The sequence below is a fragment of the Mytilus galloprovincialis genome, chromosome 3 (assembly GCF_965363235.1).
Source record: "Mytilus galloprovincialis chromosome 3, xbMytGall1.hap1.1, whole genome shotgun sequence".
NCBI lineage: Eukaryota > Metazoa > Mollusca > Bivalvia > Mytilida > Mytilidae > Mytilus > Mytilus galloprovincialis.
Genome location: NC_134840.1, coordinates 37,573,413 through 37,599,344, shown reverse-complemented (window position 1 = coordinate 37,599,344; position 25,932 = coordinate 37,573,413). Strand labels below are relative to the sequence as shown.

Below are 25,932 nucleotides of genomic sequence, written 5' to 3'. Positions count from 1 at the left end.
TAAAGGAACATAACTGAAAAACTTTTAAAGTGATCCTAAGTATCCAAATTTGTACTTGATATGTGTTTTTTTTTGCAATAAATATTGTGTACTAGTTTCCAAACATTTGTTCGAGGCAAGCTAAAAATAGAGAACGGAAACGAAAAATTAAGTGTTTCTCCATTTATAAAGTGGCATAACTCTTGAACAATAAAAGTGACACCACAATAATTAAAACTTGATATGTATTGTTTGGTAATAACATTGTGTACAAGTTTTATAACATTTGGTAGAGGAAAACTAAAGTTTAAGAACAAACAAAAAGCTAAATGTTTCCATTTGTAAAGAGGCGTAACTCTATAAGAGTAACAGTGACGCCACCAAAGTTCAAGCTTGATCTGTGTTTTGTGGCTATAAGCATTGTGTATAAGATTCAGAACATTTGGTGACCCAACATAAGTAACTTCCATTATTAATCATTTAGATTAACAGATTGTCAGTTGCTCGATCGTAATACTAAATTTTCATGTAAGTGAATGACAAATAGACAGTTCTGCGGAAATATCTCGATATTTACAAGAAGAAATCATATTTGGTGACACATTTCCATCAAAAGGGAGTGTACCAAAAAATAAGATTAAGGTCATTTGTCAAAATTTTGCACCGTTATTCCTCTTGCGGTAATCCAAATAATTATGACTCTTCATTGGCTATTTAAAAAAAGAAATTCTGACGCATTCCTACGGCGTAGAAGGCGTCACAGAAAAAATAATTAAAATAGCCATTCAAGAGGTCTTAATTATTTGGACTAATCTTGCAGGTACCCCAATTACGACCCTCATTTATTATGTGCACCTTTACGATCGATTACTGACATTCTGTTAAGGGTCCACATCAACCTTAATAACCCATGAGGGTCTCGGACGGTCGGCTAATCGTGAAGGGGACATACAACTCATACAGGCAATATGAGCATATACATAATGATTACCTGATCACATACTGGACTCCTATACTAAGAATCCCAGTAACATACGTTATTTTTCTAGAGAGACGTTTTGGCGGGAATCCTGAAAGTCAATGGTTCCGCTAAAGACCTACAAGCTAAACGCGGGCATGAACAAAAAAGAAAATTTAATAACATTTGACTTTTTCGGTAATTTTCTTTGATTTTTTTTTAAACAAAAAAATTGAAAGTAGAAAGATATTTATTCAGTGACATATTATATGTATTATATGTTTCTGATTTATTCAACTTGAAAAAAGAAATGTCTACTATAACAAATTACTGACTATACATGGTGTCTTTGATTGGACATTGGGATTCTACTGAATGTGAAACTAGATAATGTTTTAGCTGTAACGTGTTAAGTATAACTCAAACTATTAGCACTTACCACTACTCTGTCCTGGGACAGTGGTGTAACAGCGTGACAACTTAAAAACAAACTTTAGAAATAACTTAGCTATGTTGCTTTTGTCGGACGACGAGCATTTGTCCAAGAGCCGGGCTTTTCTTTCATGTTTTAGAATTGCATCTATGCAGACAACGGACGTGTAATGGAGAAACGCTTTTTATCAGTTTCTGTATCAAATTGAAAAAAAATAGTACCCAGCCGTTTTATATGGAATGATCGTTACGTGAATATTTGACCGTGAGACTACTATTGCATTCTCAAACATGATATATATACAACGAGGCTGATCTCGCTTTAAATTAACAAAAAATGCTTAAATTGTTCAGACAAACATTGACGCGAGTCGACAGTGAAATCTGAACTACGCTTGGCAGTTAATCAAATTTTACAAGTACGATGACAAACAACAGTGCACACAGAACCGCTCTCACTGAGATATAGGGTCTGGTAAATTGCCTATAACCCTATCACAAAGATTTAACAATAATATGCGCGTATATTTTACTATTATACGACTTGAGATTGTGTATTTTATATTTAAGAAACTGCAAACGAGTATGTTTCAACCATATACACTTATATTTTAAATACATAAACATAGAAATATGATCATTCCAAGACCTGTATCGGTTAGCAGTAAACCCTTGTCTGTTTGGTAGAGTGTTAGAATAAATTAATACGCAATTACTAACAGTCCATGTAGGTCGAGTCACGCCGCACATTGTACGGTCCATGTAGGTATAGAGTCTCTGTTCTCAGTGTGGTCCGTGTAGGTCACTGAGAGTCTCGCGCCGCTCTCTGTGTGATCCGTTTAGGGAGAGTTTCGCGCTATCTGTACAGTATATATAGGTAGAGTCTCGCGCTCTCTGTGCGTTCCGTGTATGTATAGAGTCTCGCGCTCTCTGTGCGGTCTGTGTAGGTAGAATCTCGCGCTCTGTACGGTCACTGTAGATCGAGGCCCGCACTGCGTACGGTCCGTGTAGGTATAGAGTCTCGCACTCTCAGTGCAGTCCGTGTAGGTCACCGAGAGTCTCGCGCCTCTCTCTACATGTGGTCCGTGAAGGTAGAGTCTTGCGCTATCTGTACGGTATATGTAGGTAGAGTCTCGCCCTCTCTGTGCGAACCGTGTAGGTAGAGTCTCGCGGCTCTCTGTACGGTCCGTGTAAGTAGAGTCTCACACTCTCTGTGCGGTTTATGTAGGTAGAGGCTCGCGCTCTCTGCGTGGTACATGTAGGTAGTCTTGTTCTCTTTTTATGGTCCGTGAATGTAGAGTCTTGAACTCTATGTACCGTCCATGTAGGTAAAGCTCTCTATCCGAACATACCCTCGTTTTTCAATGGTATTTCAAATTTCAAACCCATCACCCACGTCGACTTATGTTTTAAAATCCTAATGTTGTATTATACTTTAATTTGTTTTCGATCTGAATATGCAGGAAATATAGATGCCACTGGACATTAAGCAAGCGCCAATAAATATACTAGTAAGAATCAATCAATTTACCACACTTTGATCTACATGTTCATAATGAATTTTGTTTTATTGCTGTTAGATTAATATAGTGTATAATGACTGACCGGACCCATCTTCGCAAGCCAAGGATTACGACCAATTCCCCTCCTCGTATAACTCTCGGCTAGCGAAGATGGACTGAACCATGCAGAAATCTTTTAGTTTGTTGAGTTGTTGTCTTATTTGTGTTTACTTTACAGCAGCTTCACTACTCCCATTATACTAATGAGCGTTCTTACCTGTGACAAACACTGCACTGTTTCTGTGCTCTGATATCATTATAATCGTTAGACGTTACGCGCGATGTTCGTACCTCATTGGAAAATCGGTGTAGTTGGCAAGATGCAAGTCCAAAATATATAATTTTGTGATATCATATTCATTGCTATTGTACGTATTTTAGAAAATAATGTTTTTTAGAAATAAAAACGGAAATAATAACTGTTGAAACTATGTTTTATGCCGCATGCGACAAGCTTTCTTTTTAAAAAGCGACTATTTTTAGGCTGTCCCGCGTAACATATTTCATTTATTGTAACCACTAAACTATAATTTTCGTCTAAACTATTTAATATTTTGAAAAACGTTTTTTTCCATTATTTAACAGAAAGGTTCATTCAGTCTTTTCTGCATTTTTTTTTATGACCTTATGATGACGTCATAGAAAAAAAAGAGCTCCATTCTACAAGGGCAAATCTGTCCCACGGGGAAAAAAATTGGGATTCCAGATTTGAGAATCAAAAAACATGTATCTAAAATTGAAAAACATTAGTATTTGTATTTACTATATCAATGTTAATTTGCTTAATTTTATGAATTTAATGACAAATAGTCTAAAAAATGATATATGGTAATTTATGAGCGATTTTTCAAAGGCTTACAAGGTTGTCGCGCCGCCATGTTTTGACGTAAAAACGAATTCAACTCAAATTTACGTCAATTGTGTGCTTATCAGATCTCTTATAATGGTAGAATGTTATGATTTTTTAAAATGTTATTTTTCTTAATTTTTCAAAAATCCAAAATACAACAATTTTCAATAAGTAGTTAAAAAGCACCGTCGATTTTGCGGAGTCTTACAAGAATGTCGCACCGGCAGAAAAACAACGTTTCAGTCGAAATTTGTGTTTGAACGTTACGAAATATTACCGACGTTGTGTTACGCTTACATGTACGAACATCGCGCGTAACGTCTTATCATTTACAAATATAGTTGTTTGTTGATGATAACAAATAAATTGTATTCAAAATCGAAAAGGGTCGGTTAAACAGGAATTGTCATCTTGTACCAGGAAATTAATAACATTAAATTAACGATAGTTACCTTCCTCTGTGTTCTTTCTCATTCTGTCCTTTTAGTTAGTCGTTGATATACCTTCCTCTGTGTTTTTTTTCATTCTGTCTTTGAATTATATTATTCGTTAATATATACCTTACTTGTGTTCTTTGAAATTGTACACATTTCACAATCTAAATTTATTTTTATTTAAAAATAGATCGTACCTTATTACAGTGAGCCTAAAAATTAAAAAATTATTGATGCAATCTATACTTAATTGTAGTTTTAACATGGGTAGGCATTATATTCGTGATTATTTTTGCCCGAGCCACATGCTTATAGTATCCACATACTGCATTACATACACATTTGGTTTGTTCGTTGACATATCCCAGACGGATACGATATACATCAGGTATCACGAAAAGATCAAAGTGGCAGCGGTCTAGCTGTTCTCTACAAAACATATCAGGATGTCAAATTAGTTAAAAACGATTGTCATTCTACCCATTTCGAACTAATGGGGTGTAAATTGCTACTAAAAATCAACACTTTCGATTATGCGTGATATATCGTCCACCTCCATCGAAAGCGAACAAATTCTGAAATTCAATCTTCTTTGAGGAATGGTCATGGTTTTTTGATCGTACTGTTGTTATTTCAGAAGAACTTATCATAACAGGAGATCTAAACTTTCATCTAGACGATCTGACGGATAACGTTGCACATAAATTTCTAGAAACGCTCGAGGAACATGGACTCTCGCAACATGTCACCGGTAAAACACATGTACATGGTCATACCCTCGATGTAGTCATAACGCGAGAAAACAGTTCTATTTTGAGTGATATACCTTCAATTCAGGACCCACATCTCTGTGATAACAAAGGCAAACCCTCTGTCGATCATCTAGCAATTTCGTCACAAATTAACATCGCTAAACCACCAAAACAGCGCAAAACAGTGACATTTCGGAAATATCGTGATACATGTATAGTAGTCGAAGATCTTATCACTGACCTGAATAATTCCGCCGTTCTTTCTAATCCGGAAGGATCATTAGATGAATTTGTAAAAGTATATAACTCTGAAGTTCAAACTATCATCGATAGACATGCTTGCTTCATTACAAACAAAAGACATTTTACAAGGACACGCAGTGGTATACCGAAAAGAGAGCGCCGAAAAGCTGAGACAAATGCGTAAAACAAATTTAGAGGTGCACAAACAGATTTATAGGTACAAAAGTGTACAATCAAACATACTGCTTTTGAAATGTAAACATGAGTACTATTCTAACAAAATCCTAGAAATGAGAAACTACCAAAAACAGCTGCATAAACTTACGAACAATCTCATGGGAAATAAAGCAGAAACTGTATTACCATCACATCAGGACGAACATGCACTATCCAATAGATTTGGTCAATTCTTCGTTGGGAAAAAAGACACAGTTATCAACAACCTGAGTAATTCGAACAAATCATCAACAGAAGGTGATAATGCCCTGGAAGCCGATGTAAAATTCGACGGAAATCCGCTTTAATTACTTCGCTTTCACCAGCGTCAACTGAAGAAGTTCGAAAATAATCAAGAGAGCTCCGGTAAAGTCATGCGAACTCGACCCAATTCCTACTTACCTATTAAAATCATGCTTCGACAGCTTAATTACTTCCTATCTATGGCAAGCCGTTTTACTATTTATTCTATCTTCAAGATATCTTATAAACTTTATAAGATATCTCATATAGTTTATAAAAGAGGGACGAAAGATACCAAAGGGACAGTCAAACTCATAAATCTAAAACAAACTGACAACGCCATGGCTAAAAATGAAAAAGACAAACAGAAAAACAATAGTACACATGACACAACATAGAAAACTAAAGAATAAACAACACGAACCCCACCAAAAACTAGGGGTGATCTCAGGTGCTCCGGAAGGGTAAGCAGTTCCTGCTCCACATGCGGCACCCGTCGTGTTGCTTATGTGATAACAAATCCGGTAAATAGTCTAATTCGGTAGGTCACATTCTATAAGATATTTAATATAGTTTATAAGATATCTTATATACTTTATAAGATATCTTATATAGTTTATAAGATATCTTATATAGTTTATAAGATATCTTATATACTTTATAAGATATCTTATATAGTTTATAAGATATCTTATATACATTATAAGATATCTTATATAGTTTATAAGATATCTCATATAATTTTCTTTATAAGATATTTTATAAACTATATGAGATATCTTATAAAGTATATAAGATATCTTATATAAAAAATATTTATAAGATATCTTATAAACTTTATAAGATATCTTATATACTTTATGAGATATCTTATATAGTTTAAAAGATATCTTATAAAGAAAATTATATGAGATATCTTATATACTTTATAAGATATATTATAAACGCGACTTTAACCATTATTTTTAAATAACAAAGGCTCCCTACATCAGAACCGCAGAAAATTAAAAATTATAATTAAATGCGGTTCCTTCAACCAACATACGTAAAATAATTATAGTTAAATGCGGTTTCTTCAACCAACATAGTAAATACGTAATAAATATCAAGACTTTACACCGTTTTATTCAATTTCATTTATATGAAAATGTGTTGCCTATATATTTTGCTTATGCTATTAAAGCATGGGTCCCTTTTCAAAAGTCTCCAAACTATTTCCTTGATTTAGCAAGATATTCTTTGATATTTTTGTTACGTTTATAAGCTATGATAGGCACCTGGGTGAAGATTTCACTGCATTTTTTGTCTTTTTGCAGACTGCTCCAATGTTTTCTTATAACTTTACTATAAAGGTTTTTTACCATTGGATTATATTTAGTAATGAGAGTGAGTGGAACATTCTTTGTCCTATCGGCCTTCAATAAAGTTGTTTTTCTGTTTGTGGTATTTTTAACGTTTCCAATAACATTCTCTGTTTTATTTTTACAGTATCCTCTTTCAACTGTCTAAATTTAAATGTCTATCTAATTCAATGATGTCACTATTATTTCTAATATGTAAATACGGTGTAAAGTCTTGAGATTTATTAGGTATGTTGGTTGAAAGAACCGCATTTAATCATGATTTAAACATGTTAAAGGCAGACTTTGATTTGCAATGCAATTATTTATATAAGATATCTTATAAACTTTAGGAGATATCTTATAAATAATTTTTATATAAGATATCTTATAAAACATATAAGATATCTCATATAGTATATATGATATCTTATAAAGAAAATTATATGAGATATCTTATAAATTATATGAGATATCTTATAAACTATATAAAATATCTTATAAAGTATATAAGATATCTTATAAAGTTTATAAGATATCTTATATAACTTATAAGATATCTCATATAATTTTCTTTATAAGATATCTTCTAAAGTTTATAAGATATCTTCTAAAGTTTATAAGATATCTTATAAAGTATATAAGATATCTTATAAAGTATATAAGATATCTTATAAAAAATTCAACTATTCTGTTCCTTTTGTTTTTGTAAATGTGTTCAGAATTTTAGTTCATTCTTATTGCATTGATTGTTTTAATGTTTAACACCTCTTTTAACTTCATTGGCTGTTTTATGTTAAGCGCTTAGAGTAATTTTAATTAGATAATGCGCTATATAAATTGTGTAAATATTGTAAATAACGAGACAGGAGGACGAGCCTTTGATTTGCGTTTACAAATATAGGTACGCATAACATATTGAGTAGGGAGTTGAAATGACATAAATAAATTGGGTGATGCATTTTTAGGTAAAGCAGTGATTAGACTTTTACACGTATTTTTTATCCCTATGTTCTATAAGGTATCACCCCTGATGTCAGCTGCCTTTGAGGAAACATATAATGTTTTCCTATTTTTAAAATTGTACCGAATGCTCCTTTAATATTACAACGAACAAACCAAATTCATATGTAATGCAGTATGCATGTGTCTCTGGCAAACATAATCACGAATATAATGCCTACCCATGTTAAAACTACAATAAAATATAGCTTGCATCAATTATTTTTAATTTTTAGCCTCACGGTAATAAGGTAATATCTATTTTTAAATAATAATAAATAAACGAACGCATGTAAAGTATATTTACGACTAACTAAAGGACAGAATAAGAAAGAACACAGAGGAAGGTAACTATATCGTTAATTTAATGTTGTTAATTTCCTTGCACAAAATTACAAGTCCCCTTCAAACGACCCTTTTCGAAATTTGAAATCAATTTATTTGTTATCATCAACAAACATCTATATTTGTGAATGATAACGATTATAATGATATTAGAGCACAGAAACAGTGCAGTGTATGTCACAGGTAAGAAAGCTCATTAGTCTAAAAGGAGTAGTGGAGCTGCTGTAAAGTAAACACAAATGAGACAACGACTCAAGAAACTAAAAGATTTCTGTATGGTTCAGTCCATCTTCGATAGCCGAGAGTTATACGAGGAGGGGAATTGGTCGTAACCCTTGGCTAGCGAAGATGGGTCCGGTCGGTCAGTCATTATAAAATATATTTATTTAACAGGAATTAGACAAAATTCATGATGAATATGTAGATCAAAGTGTGGTAAATTGATTGATTATTATTTTGATTGGCGCTTGCTTAATGTCCAGTGGCATCTATATTTCCTGCATATTCAGAACGAAAACAAATTAAAAGAATATTATAACATTAAGATTTTAAAACATAAGTCGACGTGGATGAAGAGTATACAATTTGATATGCCATTGAAAAACGAGGGTTTGTTAGAAAGAGAAAGAAGAATATTTTTACAACATTATATATCTAAACATAGATTTCATCAAAGTTAGCGTATTTTATCTCGCCAATACGGGGCGCTGAATGGGACTCTTGTGGTTTTGTACAAAATTCAATTCTGTCATAACAAAATCATTTTTTGTCTACAAATCTATGTGATACAGACTTGTTTTATGAGAACTTCAATTTTGTGATAACAAAATTCATTTTTGTAGACAAAATTCATTTTTGTCAAGACAAAATTCATTTTTGTCAAGACAAAATTCATTTTTGTAGACAAAATTCATTTTTTTTTCATGACAATTTTGTCAAAAAAAAGGTATTCCAATACAATAATTGTTTTATTTGCATACAAAATTGACTCTAGTGACACAAAATTGACTTATGTGACAAAAATGATTTTGTGACACAAAATTCACTTTTGTGTTAAATTTTCACTTCTGTTTAACAAAACTCAATTTTGTCTACACAAAAATAAACACAAAATTTAACTTTGTCATGACAAAAATGAATTTTGTCTACAAAAATGAATTTTATCTACGAAAATGAATTTTGTCTACAAAAATGAATTTTGTTGTTACAAAATTGAATTTTGTGTAAAAAAAATGAATTTTCTCATTACAAAATTGAATTTTGTGTATATTTTTGTGTAGACAAAATTGACTTTGTGACACAAAATTGACTTTTGTTACCAAAAAAAACTTTTGTGACAGAAAATTGAACTTTGTCATGACAAAAATTAATTTTGTCTACAAAAACGAATTTTGTCTACAAAAATGAATTTTGTTATAACAAAATTGAATTTTGTGTAAAAAAATGAATTTTCTCATTACAAGACTTTGTGACACAAAATTGACTTTTGTGACAAAAAAAATAATAATTATGTCTACAAAAACGAATTTTGTCTACAAAAATGAATTTTGCTATTACAAAATTCAATTTTGTGTAAGAAAAAAATGAATTTTGTCATTACAAAATTCAATTTTGTGTTTATTTTTGTGTAGACAAAATTGACTTTTGTGACACAAAATTGACTTTTTTGACGAAAAAGACTTGTGTGACAGAAAATTGACTTGTGTGGCACAAAATTTACTTTTGTGTTAAATTTTCACTTCTGTTTAACAAAACTTAATTTTGTCTACACAAAAATAAACACAAAATTGCATTTTGTGACAAAATTTCAGTTTTGTATGCAAATTAGTTCACAGAATTCAAACTAGACGAATTTGCATACAAAATTGCCTTTTGTCGCCCAATTTTCAAATTAGAGAACAAAAGTAAAGTCTGTGTTACAAAAATGAATTTTGTCATGACAAAACTAACTTTTGTCCACTGAAAGCTTATTTTTTATGACAAAATTTAGTTTGCTACAAATTTTGTTAAACTGAACTAATTTTTGTTGAACAAAACTCACTTTTGTCCGTACAAAATTGAATTTCGAGTACAAAACCACAACAGTCCCATTCGGCGCCCCGTAGCCAATGACGTGAAAGGCTAGATCACATCGATGTACGCATAGGGACATTTGTTGCAATAGTTAGCACAGAGAGTGTGAGACTTTACCTACACGGACCGAATAGAGAGTGCGATGCTCTACCTACACGAACCATACATAGAGCGCAAGACTCTACATTCAGGGACCGTAAAAAGAGCCCTAGACTACCTACATGTACCACGCAGAGAGCGCGAGACTCTACCTACTAAAACCGCACAGAGAGCGCGAGACTCTACTTACACGGACCGTACAGAGAGCCGCGAGACTCTACCTACACGGTTCGCACAGAGACACGGACCATACAGAGAGCCGCGAGACTCTACCTACACGGTTCGCACAGAGAGCGCGAGACTCTACCTACATATTTACATGTAGAGAGCACAACACTCTTTACCTACACGGACCGCACAGAGAACGCGATCTTCCTTTATAGACTGTACAGATAGCTCGAAACTCTCACTACACGGATAACACAGAGAGCGGCGCGATACTCTCAGTGACCTACACGGACCACACTGAGAACCGAGACTCTATACTTACACGGACCGTACAATGTGTGGCGTGACTCGAATTGCACGGACTGTTAGTAATTGCGTATTATATTTATTCTAACACTGCCAAACAGACAAGGGTTTACTGCTAACCGATACAAGTCTTGGGATGATCATATATTTATACAAGCTTTTTGTATTTTACTATAGAAGTAATTACCGATGAAATAACGTAAGTACGATTATATATATATACATTGACTACACGAGTATATACATTCACGTCATTAGTGATAAACATACGCGTATTTTGTTGAAGTCTATGTTTATGTATTTCAAATATAAGTATATATGGTTAAAATATACTCGTTTGCAGTTTCTTTTTTACCTCACCTGGCACAAAGGGCCAAGAGAGCTTTTCTCATCACTTGGCGTCCGTCGTCCGTCGTCGTTTACTTTTACAAAAATCTTCTCCCCTGAAACTACTGAGCCAAATTAAACCAAACTTGGCCACAATCATCATTGGGGTATCTAGTTTAAAAATTATGTCCGGTGACCCGCCAAACCAACCAATATGGCCACCATGGCTAAAAATAGAACATAGGGGTAAAATGTATATTTTGGCTTATAACTCTGAAACCAAAGCATTTAGAGCAAATCTGACATGGGGGTAAAATTGTTTATTAAGTCAAGATCTTTCTGCCCTGAAATTTCCAGATGAATCAGACAATGGGTTGTTGGGTTGCTGCCCCTGAAAATAAGTAATTTTAAGAAAATTTTGTCCGTTTTCGGTTATTATCTTGAAAATTATTATAGATAGAGATAAACTGTAAACAGCAATAATGTTCAGCAAAGTAAGATGTAGATTTTGGCTAATAACTCTGAAACCAAAGCATTTAAAGCAAATCTTACAGTGTTAATTTGTTTATTTAGTCAATATCAATCTGCCCTGAAATTTTCAGATGAATTGGACAACTGGTTGTTGGGTTGCTGCCTCCCCCCCCCCCCATTGGTAATTTTTATTTGGTTATTATCTTGAATACTGTTATAGATAGAGATAAACTGTAAACAGCAATAATGTTCAGTAAATTAAGAGCTACAAATAAGTCAACATGAACAAATGGTCAGTGGACCCCTTAAGGAGTTATTGCCCTTTATAGTAAATTTTTAACAATTTTCATTAATTTACTAAATTTTGGTAAGTTTTTACAAAATGTTTTCCTCCGAAACTAAAGGGCCAAGTTCATTACAGATAGAAAAAAATGTAAGTAGCAAGAATGATCAGTAAAGTATGATCTACAAACACATCATCATCACCAAAACACAACTTTGTCATGAATCCATCTGTTTCCTTTGTTTAATATGCACATAGACCAAGGTGAACGTCACAGGCTCTTAAGAGCCTCTAGTTTAAATAGCCTATGAAGAGTCATAATTATTTGGATTACTGCAAGAGGAATAACGGTGAAAAATCTTGACAAATGACATGAATGTTATATTTGGTACACTCCTTTTATATAGAGATGTGTCACCAAATGTGATTTCTTCTTGTAATTATCGAGATATTTCTGCAGTACTGACTATTTGTCATTGACTTACCTGAGAATTTAGTATTACGATCAAGCAACTGACAATCTCTTAATATAAATAATGATTTTAAAATAATGGAAGTGACTTATGTTGGGTCACCATGTTCTGAATCTTATACACAATGCTTATAGCCACAAAACACAGATCAAAAATTTTGGTGGCGTCACTTTTATCATTCTAGACTTATGTCCCTTTACAAATGGAAAAATTCTGTTCTTTAAGCCTCGGTCACATCTTAACGGATAGCTCGAACGGATACCGAACGGACAACTTTTTTTCAATCAGTTTATGTGCGTTAGATGTCCTTTCTTATCCGGTAGACGTCCGTCCTTATCTGTTTCATGTCTGTTTAGCGTACGTTTTATCCGTCGACGTCCGTTCTGTCTGGTGGAAAGTTTTGAGCATGTTCAAAACTTTGAACGTACGTCCAACGGATGTAGTTTCCGTTGAACGTCCTGTAGGCGTCCGTTTTGTACGGTACTCGCCCGTTTTGTATCCGTATCTTGTCTGTTATATATCCGTTGGAGATCAGGTTGATAAATTCACCATTGGACTTCTACCGGAAGTTTAACGAATAAAATGGATGTTGAACGAATGTGAAACGAACTTCTAACGGTTAAACGGACGATGAACGAACCTGAACGGATAAATGCCAAATGAAAATTTAGCGTCAGAAATGCCATTTATTGGTATGTCAGATTTCTTCAGTGTAATGAATTCTTATTATTCGGAATCGATCTTAGAGTAAGGGCACGCCTTCACTATCGAGCAGCTCTCATTCAGGCCAGACACTACTCATAGTCCGGTACGTTTCCGTTTCTCGTACGTTGCATATCCGTTGTGAGTCCGTCATGCATTCGTTTAGCGTCCGCTTTAATTGGTACATCAACGGACTCCAAACGGATAACAATTTTGTCAACAGACAACTTTTTCATCCCTTAGACCTCCGTTCGTGCTATCCGGTAAGGTGTGACCACAGCTTAAACTTTAGTTTTCCTCAACCAAATGTTATGAAACTTATACACAATGTTATTATAAAAAAATACATATCAAGTTTTAATTATGTTGGTTTCACTTTTGCTGTTCAAGAGTTATGCCCCTTTATAAATGGAAAAATTACTTAAATTTTCGTTTCTGTTCTCTAACTTTAGCATGCCTTAAACAAATGTTATGAAACTGATACACAATATTTACTGCCACAAAACTCAGATCAAGTACAAATTTGGATAGGATCAGTTATATGTCCCTTTATAACTATATGATATGCAAGCGGTGGCATTATCTATGTCCCATGGAACAACTCCCCATTTATTTTATCAAAAGGTTATGAAACTAATTCACAATGGTGAGAACCAAAACTAGTTTTACCCACTTGAGCTTAAGTTTTCCTCATCCAAAGTTTATGAACTCGTACAAAATGCCAAAAGCCACAGTTTTTTACCTTTCTAGTTATGCCCCTTTTAAACTTGGAAAATTTCAAAGCTTGATCAAGGACATTCGTGTTCCAAGACACATTCTGCCTATTTTTTGGTTCAAATTTTGAAACCGTGCATTTGCAGTTCCTTGGTGGAGAAACTGTTTTTAAAATGGGACAACCCCTAATGTGTTTTTGAGAGAAGACTGAGGACATAACTTCACTGATGTGATGATCTTAACTGCACTTATAATCATCCCAATATAATCATCCACAAATTCACGGAAATTTTACAAGGCCGATTTATCCACTTTGCTTTGTGTCAAGAAAAATCTTTGGTGAATTTGTGTCCGCCATATTGGGATGATCGTAATTGCAGTAACGAACATCACGTTGACACCAGTGATAACTTCTTGAAAATAAACCATGTTCGTTTTTCTGCATTGAAAATAGGTACAATTTTGCTTTTTATGTCATTTTTTTAACTTCACAAAAAAATATGCCTACATTTTTAACTTTTTTGTATTATATCTTGACAATTTTTTTTACCATTTGTATAAAACAATTTTTTATTTACTTCTGTAAGTGTTAATCAAATCATTTAAACATTATTGTAAACTGCCATTCAGAAGACAAGTTTTTTTTCCTTTTCCCTGAAACATGTGCTATTGATCTTTTGAACATGTTCATAAGCTTTTTCATCATTCCTTAATTGGTATTGTGCAAAATGGCTATTTTGAATAACTATTTTTTAGGATACAAAATTTTTCCTGACCTTGCATACAGTTCATTAGTATATTAGAATTAAATATGGCCAGTCGCATCAAAACAGACATTGGAAAGAAGTATGGTCTGATTTCAGGACAAAGACCTGGTTCGTATTTAATCTTTGACTAAAATATGAAGTTCATATTTTAGAGGCATAATCTATGGTTGATGTTTAAATACAAGAAAGCTATTACCGGTAAACCAAGAGTTTTTAGTGGTGAAGTTGAAGTTATTCTTTCAAAAGATTAAATGACACAAATTTGTTGACAGGAAGTATTGATTACAGATGATGATGGATATAGTCTTAGAATGTGTCTTCCAAAATTGACTTTAATCATCAGTTCAAGTGCTAGTAAGTACCTGCAACACATAACAATAAAACTTTTCCTGTTTTGTCACCCTCCACTTTTCCATTTGTAATTATACATTTATCTCTAATTTTGAACCTTAATTCAAATGTCACCTCTCTTATTTTACTCTGGTTGATAAGTAACATTTAGCGTATATACAAAATTTAGTCCTGGTATCTATGATGAGTTTATTTACTGAGGAGATTTGGCTGAAACTTCAATTACTAAAAACAAGTAATATGTTATTCAATTAACAGTCTTAAGAGAAATTTAATTAAAAACAGTTTTTATTCCAACACTGTACGGGAGGGGCAATTAGTTTTATACAGGGCCTATACAAAATTGCCAAATCCATCTACGGTCAATTTTGCCTTAAGGCTTTGTCGGGTCAAATTTGTTAAGTCACTTGTATCCCTCTACTGACATTGCATCTTGAACTATATGGGTTAAGTACTGACAAATTGATTCATTAGATTGTAGATTTAGTTTGTCTTTCCAGTGTCGTTAACAGAATCAAAGACACATGTGACAATCCAAGGATTCATTGCCAATGTTGAATCTAAATTGACCTATGTTAACAACAGCACAGAATCTATCGAGACACGTTATGTCTTCCCTATTGACGACATGTCAGCTGTGTATAAGTTTGAAGCAGATATTAATGGCAGACATATTGTAGCAGAATGTCAAGAAAAGCAACAGGTAAGATTTTAAAACTCGACATTTTCTCCAAAAATGTGAATGTTTATTGAGGCCTTTCAGGGAAGTGTCATTTTTTTTTTTGCTTATATAATCACATAATCATTAAACAATTTTTGACCAATATAATCAAATAATCAAAAATACGGTCCTCGATTATTAAATAATAATGAAATAATTGGTCTGGTAAAAAAAGATTACTATAAAAACTGCCAAGTAATCACATATTCAAAAGGCACTTTATTGAATCGAATGACATCAAAAGGGTGCAAAGAATTCTTCTTTAAAAGTATGTTTGACGGTGTTATAATATTTCATGAACACAATCAAATTCAATATAATGATTATTTTAGGCTTTAAAGGGAAGAGACAGACAACAGCATGGCCAAAAGGGAAAAAACAAAACAGGGTGGTGTCAACATATTAATTTGGGTACAGATGTCCGTCTATTAAAAACCCAACCCCTATTCATGGTTTTTTTTTTGGCAAAAATCCCTACCATTCATATAAATGTCATATATATATATTAATAGAAACATTTTATTGCACAGTTTAACAAACAGAGGATTAGTTTCTACTCATTGCTATTTTACCTCTGCAAACTTATTAACAATGTTATCACCAAAAAATACAGATCAAGTTTGGATGGTATCACTTTTAACATTCTAGAGTTATGCCCCTTTTTGAATGGAAAATTCTTTGTTTCTGTTCTCTTACTTTAGTGTGCCTTTACAACTGTGTGTAGAAACTTATACACAATGCTTATTACTACAAAAACAGATCAAGTGTGAATATGGGTGGCCTCACTTTTACTGTTCTGTAGTTATATCCCTTTATACTGTTATAAGCCAGTGGGGCATCCATTCAAATGAGTTTTGATATTTTTTACTATTATGCTTTAGAAAAAAACAAACAAAAATGTAATTGTATATATAGTATTTAAATGTAACAAAAACTGCAGCAGAAAAATCAGAAGACAGTCATTGTATCATTAAAATTGTTATCAGCTTATCAAATGATAGTTATGCATAATTAAGGTATTTATGATTACATACAATATCTGTTTTTTTTTAAGGCTAAGATAACCTTTGAAGAAGCTACATCTACTGGTCAGACTGCATTATTTCTATCGGAGAGTAAATATGCTGGAGATATTTTTGTGTGTAGGCTTGGTAACTTGGATGCTGGGGAAACTGCTATTTTGACCATATCATATGTTGTAGAGTTAACTGTTCAACCAGATGGGGATCTGAATTTTGTCTTGCCATATGTTTTGAATACTAGATATTCATCAGGTCAGTCTTTTCAAGCTCAAATAATAAAACGATATTATTTATTGTAATATCTTGTAAGCATAAGGGAAAAAAAGGAAAATTCACAGGTTTGCAATTTAGGTGTAACAATATTCTTAACATTAACAAAAATGATTAATTTAAAGACCCATAGAAATTGTACTGAGTATTTTTTCTGAACTGATTGGTATCAACTTGTATTAATACTCAGTAACCCCGTTTTTAAAACTTATAAATGATGTTTATTTATGAATGATTGTTATATCATGTGTTGGACTCAAATACACTTCTGCTTTCAAATCGTTATTTGTTTCTAAAATCAGTCCAATCCGACATCATATTAAGTAAGAATTTGAATTTAATCCGGTGCTGGCCCCTATAATGGAAGTCCTTATTCCTTTCCAAAGTTACTAATGGACAACTCTTTTCTGGACTTACTGCATCATACTGTGGAATCAGTATTATTTGTTGGATACTATTTTTCGTGGATTTCGTTGCAACAGGTGATCCACAAAATTAAATGTTAAACGAATAACAAATTTATTATAGGCTTGTATGTGGAATTCAGCATAACAACAGATTAAGTTTCCATGAACAAGCAAGCCTTCCATAATCCATGTAATTTGGTACCTACAAAATCAAATGAAAGAACATTAATTAATACAAAAGTAACAACCTCATTGAATTGATATTGCCCAATCGAAATCAGAAAACCCATATTGATTTTGGGGTCAAAAGGTTTTAGGTCAATGTCTCAGCAGCTATTAATAGGACTGAAAAAATTCGATCTCTAGATAATAACCCTTGAATCATTTCTGTCCAACTTTGGCCAAACTTGGTTCAAAAGTTTCGGGTCAATAAATCAAGAGCAAGATCAAAGCAGCTATTGTCAGACTAATTTTTCCAAAACTTTTGTTTCTGGATGTTTTTTTATGAACGAATCATTTTACTTCTACTGAAATTGAACAGGTAATAATTCCACATGAAATAATAAAAAATAATCCATATAGGGCGCTAGGTCACAGGTCAAGCTTACAGCAACTATTAAAAGACAGAAACTTAGACAAACTTGTTTATTTCTCCCAACCATTTGGTTCGAGTACACAGTTATTTTGTAGTGAATTTCTTTTAGACAATAAATTGAAATAACAAAATCCCACTTGCGCTTTCTCAATAATATTTTTACAGTGTGGTGTACTACTCATGGGACACATTATATCAAAATTATAGAAAACTATATGTTCAGGTGGTCTTGAAATCTTTTGACAGCTTCCGAAATGTTATTTTTAACCTTTTTCAGCTGAACCAAATCACTGCTTTATTTTAAAATTCATGAATCAATTTTTTTACAGTGTAATTTTATCCTCAAACTTGCTAACACACTGTCCACACTAGATACTATATTTGTGGACAACGAAAATCAAGGGACAATAACTGATATACTCGGACCATTTGATATACATGTGGATTGTCACTAGGCCTGACAGTCTTGATTGTACTTGACACATACGTCATGTTTCTTTAGCTACACATGCTTAAAGACTGCAAAATAACATGCGCCACCGTCTGTTTTCTGTATATTTTTAGTTGGAATTACAATTTTAACAACTTTTAAATAACGAATTTAACAGATAGCTTTTATTATTTTCTTTTAGCTGGAGATGCAGGATATACAAGGAACTTAGTCAAACCTGTTAAGTTAGGATTCACTGCATCAGTAAAGGGTCATCACAAAATCAAATCTGTTAGCACTTATAGAGATGATTTACAGTTAGAGATATCTGATGATAAACATTCAGCAGAGGTAGGTATAGATTACCGAGATGTTGCTTTTTTATTTAGCTTTGATCGGAATCGGAGTTGTTAGGCCATACATATCAATCCTATATTCCATCAGGGCGGGGGGGGGACATTTAGATTTATGAGACTTTCTTGTTATTTTTGTTTTAGACATCAATAAAATTGTAAAATCTGCATGGAATGTTTGAACAGTAGCTTAATCACGATAAAGAAGGTATCCAAAGAAAGATTTAAAAAACGACCAAGCCTGACAACCAACATGGCCATCATGGCTAAAAATAAAACAATGGGGTAAAATGCAGTTTTTGCTTAAATATCTTAATTTAAAACATTTAGAGCAAATTGACGGAATTAAAATGTTCATCAGGTTTAGATCTGTCTGCTCTGACATTTTCAGATAAATCAGACAACCTTAGTATTCCTGAGTTGTTGCCCTAATTAAGTAATTTTATGAATTTTTGAAGTTTTGGTTTTTATCTTGAATTTTATATTAGATAGAGATAAACTGTAAACAGCTATACTGTTCAGTAAAGTAAGATCTACAAGTCAACATGATCAAATTTGTCAATTGACCCCCAAGGAGTTAGTGCGCTTTATAGTAAATTTTTAGCAATTTGTTCATATAATTTTTTTTTATCTTTTACAAAAATCTTCTCTGAAACTACATAGAAAAATTCAGACCTGCATTCTTAAATTCAATATCATTTTAGTGGAGAATTCAACTAAATTACACGATGTCGTGTATTTAATATTTCAGATAAAGTTAAAGGACAAAGGTCATCAATACAGAGATTTGGAATTTTCAGTGTCCTATGATAACGTTTCTAAGCCAGAAGCAATATTGGAAATTGGTGATCGTAACAAAGGTTAGAAATAATCAGAACCTTGGAATTTGTGTTATTTTATAGAAAAGTTGATTAAATTGTAGATGAAATCAGTTTAAGCATGGTCTAAAAATATTCAAACTGGTAAGACCTTGAGTGACAAGTAACAAAAGAGTACCACAAACAATTTGTAAAATTCTTGTTTCCTAGCATGTATGAAAATTGTGCGTCTATTTAAAAATCAAAATTGGAGCCACCTTAGTCCCGGCAAATGTTTGCAATTGGCTTAAAATATTTTATTTGTTTATATGATTAGTGGCAAAACGAACATTCTAGAAGACCTAAGCTAAAATATGTCCATAAAACTAGTTAATTTTTTTTTATTCATCATGGATTAACAGGCATTTACATAAACTATCTATATTGGCACATAATAAAGCAAGCAAGAAAAATAAGCATAATCAAGCAAATAAGGGTAAATAAAAATAGTAACAATAATAAGATATGATATAACGGAATACAATATATATATATATATGGCCTTCCAAATACCGTTTCGATCCCTAACATCACTGAAGAGACATTTATTGTCGAAATCCGGATCTGGTGTACTAAAAAAATATTGACACCGTATTTTTGTGGCATAACATCGTGGCCACAAGTTAATTTTTTTTTTCTGTTTAGTATTAAATTTATATTAAGATCCATTTTGTTACATCTTGTGATCAATTTTATTTGGCAATCGCCAATGGCAGTCAGCAGGGTTAAAGAACATCAGTTGTTCGACCTGTTAGTCAAAGGCGTTTTGTTTAAATATACTTTTTCACTTTTTTTGGTCTTTTGGAAAATGTTGTTTGTGCTGTTTTAAGACCCTTCTACAACAAAATTTGTTTTACATGCACACGTATAAAAATTGCGGTTTTTATCCAATGCAATCATAGGTTTGAACGTAGTTTTCAATTTAGACTCGTTTATATATATATATATATTATTTGAACTCTCTGTTGTAATAAGCCATATAACCTATGTCATGTTAAATATTTTTTTAGAATGGTGCAAGCGTCTTAACTGATGTTCGGTTTGACTTTTTTATTGTATAAATTTCAAGATTGTAACAGTTTAATCTAAGAAGACTTAAAGATGATTCATTGAACATCAGAATCTCACTGAGGAAGGATATCTGTTATCCGAAATATTTATAAATAATTACATTTATAGTTATCTTTTTTGTATTTGGAGTTGTTGTGTACACTTTTTTAGGCGTTTATATATATATATATATATATATATATATTGTTGTGTACACTTTTTTATGCGTTTATATATACATATATTGTTGTGTACACTTTTTTAGGTGTTTATATATATATATATTTCTCTCTTACCGAAAGGAACATGTCCCGGAAAGGTACAAGCCAATCCGAAATTACACCAAAAAAATCACCCAGTTAGAACAATTATTAACGGGCGGAACCATCCCACAGAAAAAATCGCGGAAATAGTCGAAAACGAGCTTTCGGAGAATGTTCGAAACTTGCCCACCTATATCAAAGACACAACAGATTTTTTAAACAAATTAAATGCAATACAACAGCCTTTACCAGACAACGCAATAATGTTTTGTTTAGATGTAACTAAATTATATCCAAGCGTACCAAGAAAAGAAGCGCGAGAAGCATGCAAATCAGCACTAGAAAATCGAACTAACACATCAATCCAAACTAAAGATGTTCTTAAAATGATGGATTTAGTCATTGAAAACAATAATTTTAGCTTCAACGGAAAACACTTTTTACAAACCGAAGGAACAGCTATTGGTTCCCATCTAGGCATGAATTATGCTACCTCGGACAATGGGAAGACAATTTATTTCAAAACAGCAATTTACAACCATTTTCATATTGGAGATATGTTGATGACATCTGGGGAATATGGGAACATGGTTTAGATAAACTAAAAAAATTTCACGAAATGTCAAACAGTTTGCATCCGCGAATTAAAACAGAAATGCGTTACTCAACTGAAAAAATTGAATTCCTTGATGTGTTTGTACACATAGAAAACGGACAACTTAAAACAGATCTTTATACAAAATCAACAGATAAACACCAGTACTTACATGTGTCGTCAAGCCATCCAAACTCCGTAAAAAATGCTATACCGTATGGACTCGGTATTCGTGTCAAAAGAATTTGCTCAACAGAAGAAAATTACAAAACAAGAAGAGAAGAAATAAAAACGCACCTAAGAAAACGTGGATACAATAACTCGTCAACTGAAGTTCAATTGAAAAAAGTCGACAATTTAAACCGAGAAGATCTATAACGGTACAAACCGAAGAAAGAAAACAACAGGGTACCTTTAGTAATTACTTTTTCCAAAGCGCTTCCAAATGTACATTCAATTCTTAGAAAAAATCTTAAAATTCTCCATCAATCCGAAAGACTAAAGAAAATATTCCCCGATTCGCCTATCGTGGCATTTAAACGTGATAACAACATAAAAGACATCTTAGTGCACAAAAAGCATAATTTACTTTTTTATAAACAAACTAATGGATGTGGACCATGTGGTAAACATTGTGCATTATGCTCACATATAAATGAAACCAAGGTATTTTGTGACAACACCGGCAAAGAATATACCATTCAGGGACAAATAAATTGTAAAACCGTAGGCGTGGTATATGCAATTAATTGTACAAAATGTGAAAAAGTTATATATGTAGGACAAACGGGTGATACACTATATCAACGAATGCTATTGAACTTTTCAAAAATACGAACACAGAAAACAGAAGATCCAGTAGCTAACCATTTCATTCAGAACAATCATTCAATGACAAATTTAAAAGTTACCGCCATAGAAAGAGTATTTGGGACAGAAACTTACAGAAAAACTAAAGAAGCCTTTTGGATAAAAAAATTAAAAACTTTAGAACCTGAAGGACTCAACACAATGTATGAACGATAATAAAAATATTTATATTAGAAGAGCGAAAAACGCGGCAAATGAACTTCATAGAAGTTATTATAACGTAATGTATCCAAGCAATGTAATTGTTGTTTCAATGTTGTCTATAAATAGCAGCACATGACATACAAATCTATGGGAGTGTAAATTAATTCAATTACACAAATAAAATTATAGATTGCCTAACAATGTAATTTTAACACACTCATTTAAAGCATCGTCCTTTTTATCCCGTAATATTGGCCAATGGACGTTGCTAACTTCAACTACCAATTATGTATTTTTAAGGTTACTAAATCCAAGTGCAACATATACATTGAGCTGCAAAATTTTCTTATTTTCATAGCAGCTAAATTCTATTGCTCATAGACATTGAGCTGCAAAATTTTCTTATTTTAAAGGCAGTTAAGTGCAACATAGACGTTGAGCTGCAAAAGTTTCTTATCATCTACATCCAATTTCACCTGAATAGATGCACGCTTGATAAAGCTAGTTGGTCTAGCGAAATATTGCGTTTATTTTCATCATTTTGTTAATATTTTAAACATTCTTATATTTACATACTAAATAGTGTGTTAAAATTACATTGCTAGGCAATCTATATATATATATATATATATATATATATATATACAACTCGTCCAAACATCAACCCAACAATGTTAGATCTGTAAATTTGCGTTCGCAAATTTTTGGTTCTTCCCTCGCCGGGATTCGAACCCATGCTACTGTGATATCGTGACACCAAATCGCCTGCACTGCAGCCGTCCCGCTAGACCACACGACCACCTGAGCTCTCAAATTTAAAGAGCTTTCGCTGGCCGTGTGTTACCTTTCCTCGTCAGTTTTAATCTAGCGGCGTACTACAGTACATGATATATAAGGCATGAAGATGTTATTGTTACAGATCAGCTAAATTATCTATAATAAAGGATCCTACAAATTAATGTAATATACAGTCACAGAAAATAATTATATTTATAAGTACGTCTGAGTCAGTGACAATTCTACAACAGATGTATCCATCGGATCGCCATCAATGATGGTGATACATGGCTGTGTACATAATGTATATGTCGTGTACAAGTTGCAATTTTGTACAGGTTATAACATGTACAAAAATATTGTACATGTTATAACCTGTACAATGCTAAAATACAAGTTATAACATGTACAAAAGTACTTCGTACATGTTATAACATGTACAAAATATTGCTTAAAAGTGGTTTTAACCTGTACAAAATTTGAAAATTATAATAAAGCAGAATATACAATCAAGGTTGAAATTTATTATATAATAAAGAACAATAATCAAAAGCAAAAGAAAAAAAAACTGACAAATGGCTACTGAATTTTCACCCTGAAAAATGTAAATACATGAAAATATGTCAGAAATCAAATAACACTGACCACTCTACAATCACAGTCTACTAAATCTTACAATAGCAAAGGTTTAAGAGCGAAAAGTGAACTTGAGTACTGAGACATTCATACCATTGTATAAAACCATGGTCAGAACTCATTTTGACTATGCTAGTTCAGTTTATGGTCTCCATACAAGAAAAACGATATTGATAAAATAAAAAGAGTCAAAAGAAGGGTAACAAAACACCTACCAGGTCTCAAAGACTCAGAGAGACTTTAAAAACTAGGCTTACCTACACTATCATATAGGAGAATACAAGGGGATATGATTGAAACCTTCAAAACAATGTGTATGATACGTGTACCATGATCTATAATGCTGTTAGGCGAGTTATAGAATGAAATTCAAAACAGTGTGGCTGTGGCCATTGATTGACACATTAAATTCATCCATTGACTGGGACAATTTACGTGAACGTTTGTCTGTAACGACCACTGTTCACGACGTACCTACGATAGACATTTAAACTGTGGGGTCACCAAAGGTTTCTTAAGGCCTTTAATTATAAAATAATTCGAAAAATTAATCAGGAATAACCTTTATGTTTTGATTTATATAATTGATATACATCAAAACATCGTGTTATTTCTGATTAATTTTTCGGATTACTTTATTAAGGTGTTGAGAACCTTTGGTGACCCCATAGTTTAAGTGTCTTTAAAAAGTACATAGTGAGCAGTGGTAGTTACATACAAACGTTCACCATAAATTGTCCCAGTCAATGGATGAATTTAATGTGTCAATCAATGGCCACAGCCACACTGTTTTGAATTTCATTCTATTTATATTTGATTTATAATTAAAATATTTAAACTTGTTAGTTTTATTATATATGTAAATGCGGTCCTTTCTAAGAAATAATGTTATAAATCTTGAAAAGGACGTCATCAACATATAACAAAACTATCTTGATCATACAGATGGAAAACAAGTTGCTGTACTGTAAATATGTGAACAGTAGCACGGTGGGACGGAGGATGATTGACCTCGAAATTTTCTGGTACTAAGTGCACCGTTTTGGAGTATAACACAAAATTTTGTAGTAATTTGCTATTTGTTGGTTTAAAAAAGTAAAGATTTATATATCTTTAAATCGTTTCAGAAGCAATTCGTTTCAGTACCCAATTCCCGGTGGCGATGATACACAGTGGTCAAGCTCAAACTTGCTTCATTAGCCATGTTAACATCACTTAAATTAATTCAAGTACCATTATTTTTGTTTCTAACCCAATGGTTTGTTCATTCTTGTCAGCTAAATCACGACCATTCAATTCAACATCAGTTTCAGTATTTGTGCCAGTAATAAGATCAGTCTCATCCCTTTTGCACATTTACGCAAATAAAATATGTTTAAACTAATAAGATCAGTCTTTAACATTGTTTTGTCAGTTTCAGTGTCGGTATAAAGTCCTCAGACTGTCTCGGTAAAAGGGTCTTCACTATCTGTATTATTGAATACAGAACTGGCTTCAAACATAGCTTCTAAGTCTTTTTCTGTATGAATACCAGGTCACAGAATACCGCATAATGCCGGTTTATTAACTAAATGTGTATTTCAAAAGCCTTTTAAAAGCATTAAGTAATTAATCAAAACTATTTAACTGGTCATTAACTGTATCAAAAAGGTATCAAACTAACATAAATGGACAATAACAAAAACATGATGAAAATATTAGTAAGGTTGATGTAATAATAGAAACATATTTTTTATTTTCAATTTTTGTACAAGTTAAAACCACTTTTAAGCAATATTTTGTACATGTTATAACATGTATGAGGTACTTTTGTACATGTTATAACTTGTATTTTTGCATTGTACAAATTATA

The 25,932-nt window shown here is 32.6% G+C and overlaps 1 protein-coding gene across 1 annotated transcript in view; it reads left to right on the top strand.

Moving 5' to 3' along the window:
• Nucleotides 1–14,726: 14,726 nt before the first annotated feature.
• The window catches only part of LOC143066252 (von Willebrand factor A domain-containing protein 5A-like), a 39,817-nt gene continuing 28,611 nt past the window's right edge, over nucleotides 14,727–25,932 (top strand). The window contains exons 1-5 of the mRNA XM_076239243.1: nucleotides 14,727–14,847; nucleotides 15,591–15,793; nucleotides 16,866–17,085; nucleotides 18,738–18,886; nucleotides 19,640–19,748. Coding sequence (XP_076095358.1) covers nucleotides 14,784–14,847; nucleotides 15,591–15,793; nucleotides 16,866–17,085; nucleotides 18,738–18,886; nucleotides 19,640–19,748 — 745 coding nt within the window. The 5' untranslated portion in view covers nucleotides 14,727–14,783. The remainder of the gene's footprint in view (nucleotides 14,848–15,590; nucleotides 15,794–16,865; nucleotides 17,086–18,737; nucleotides 18,887–19,639; nucleotides 19,749–25,932) is intronic.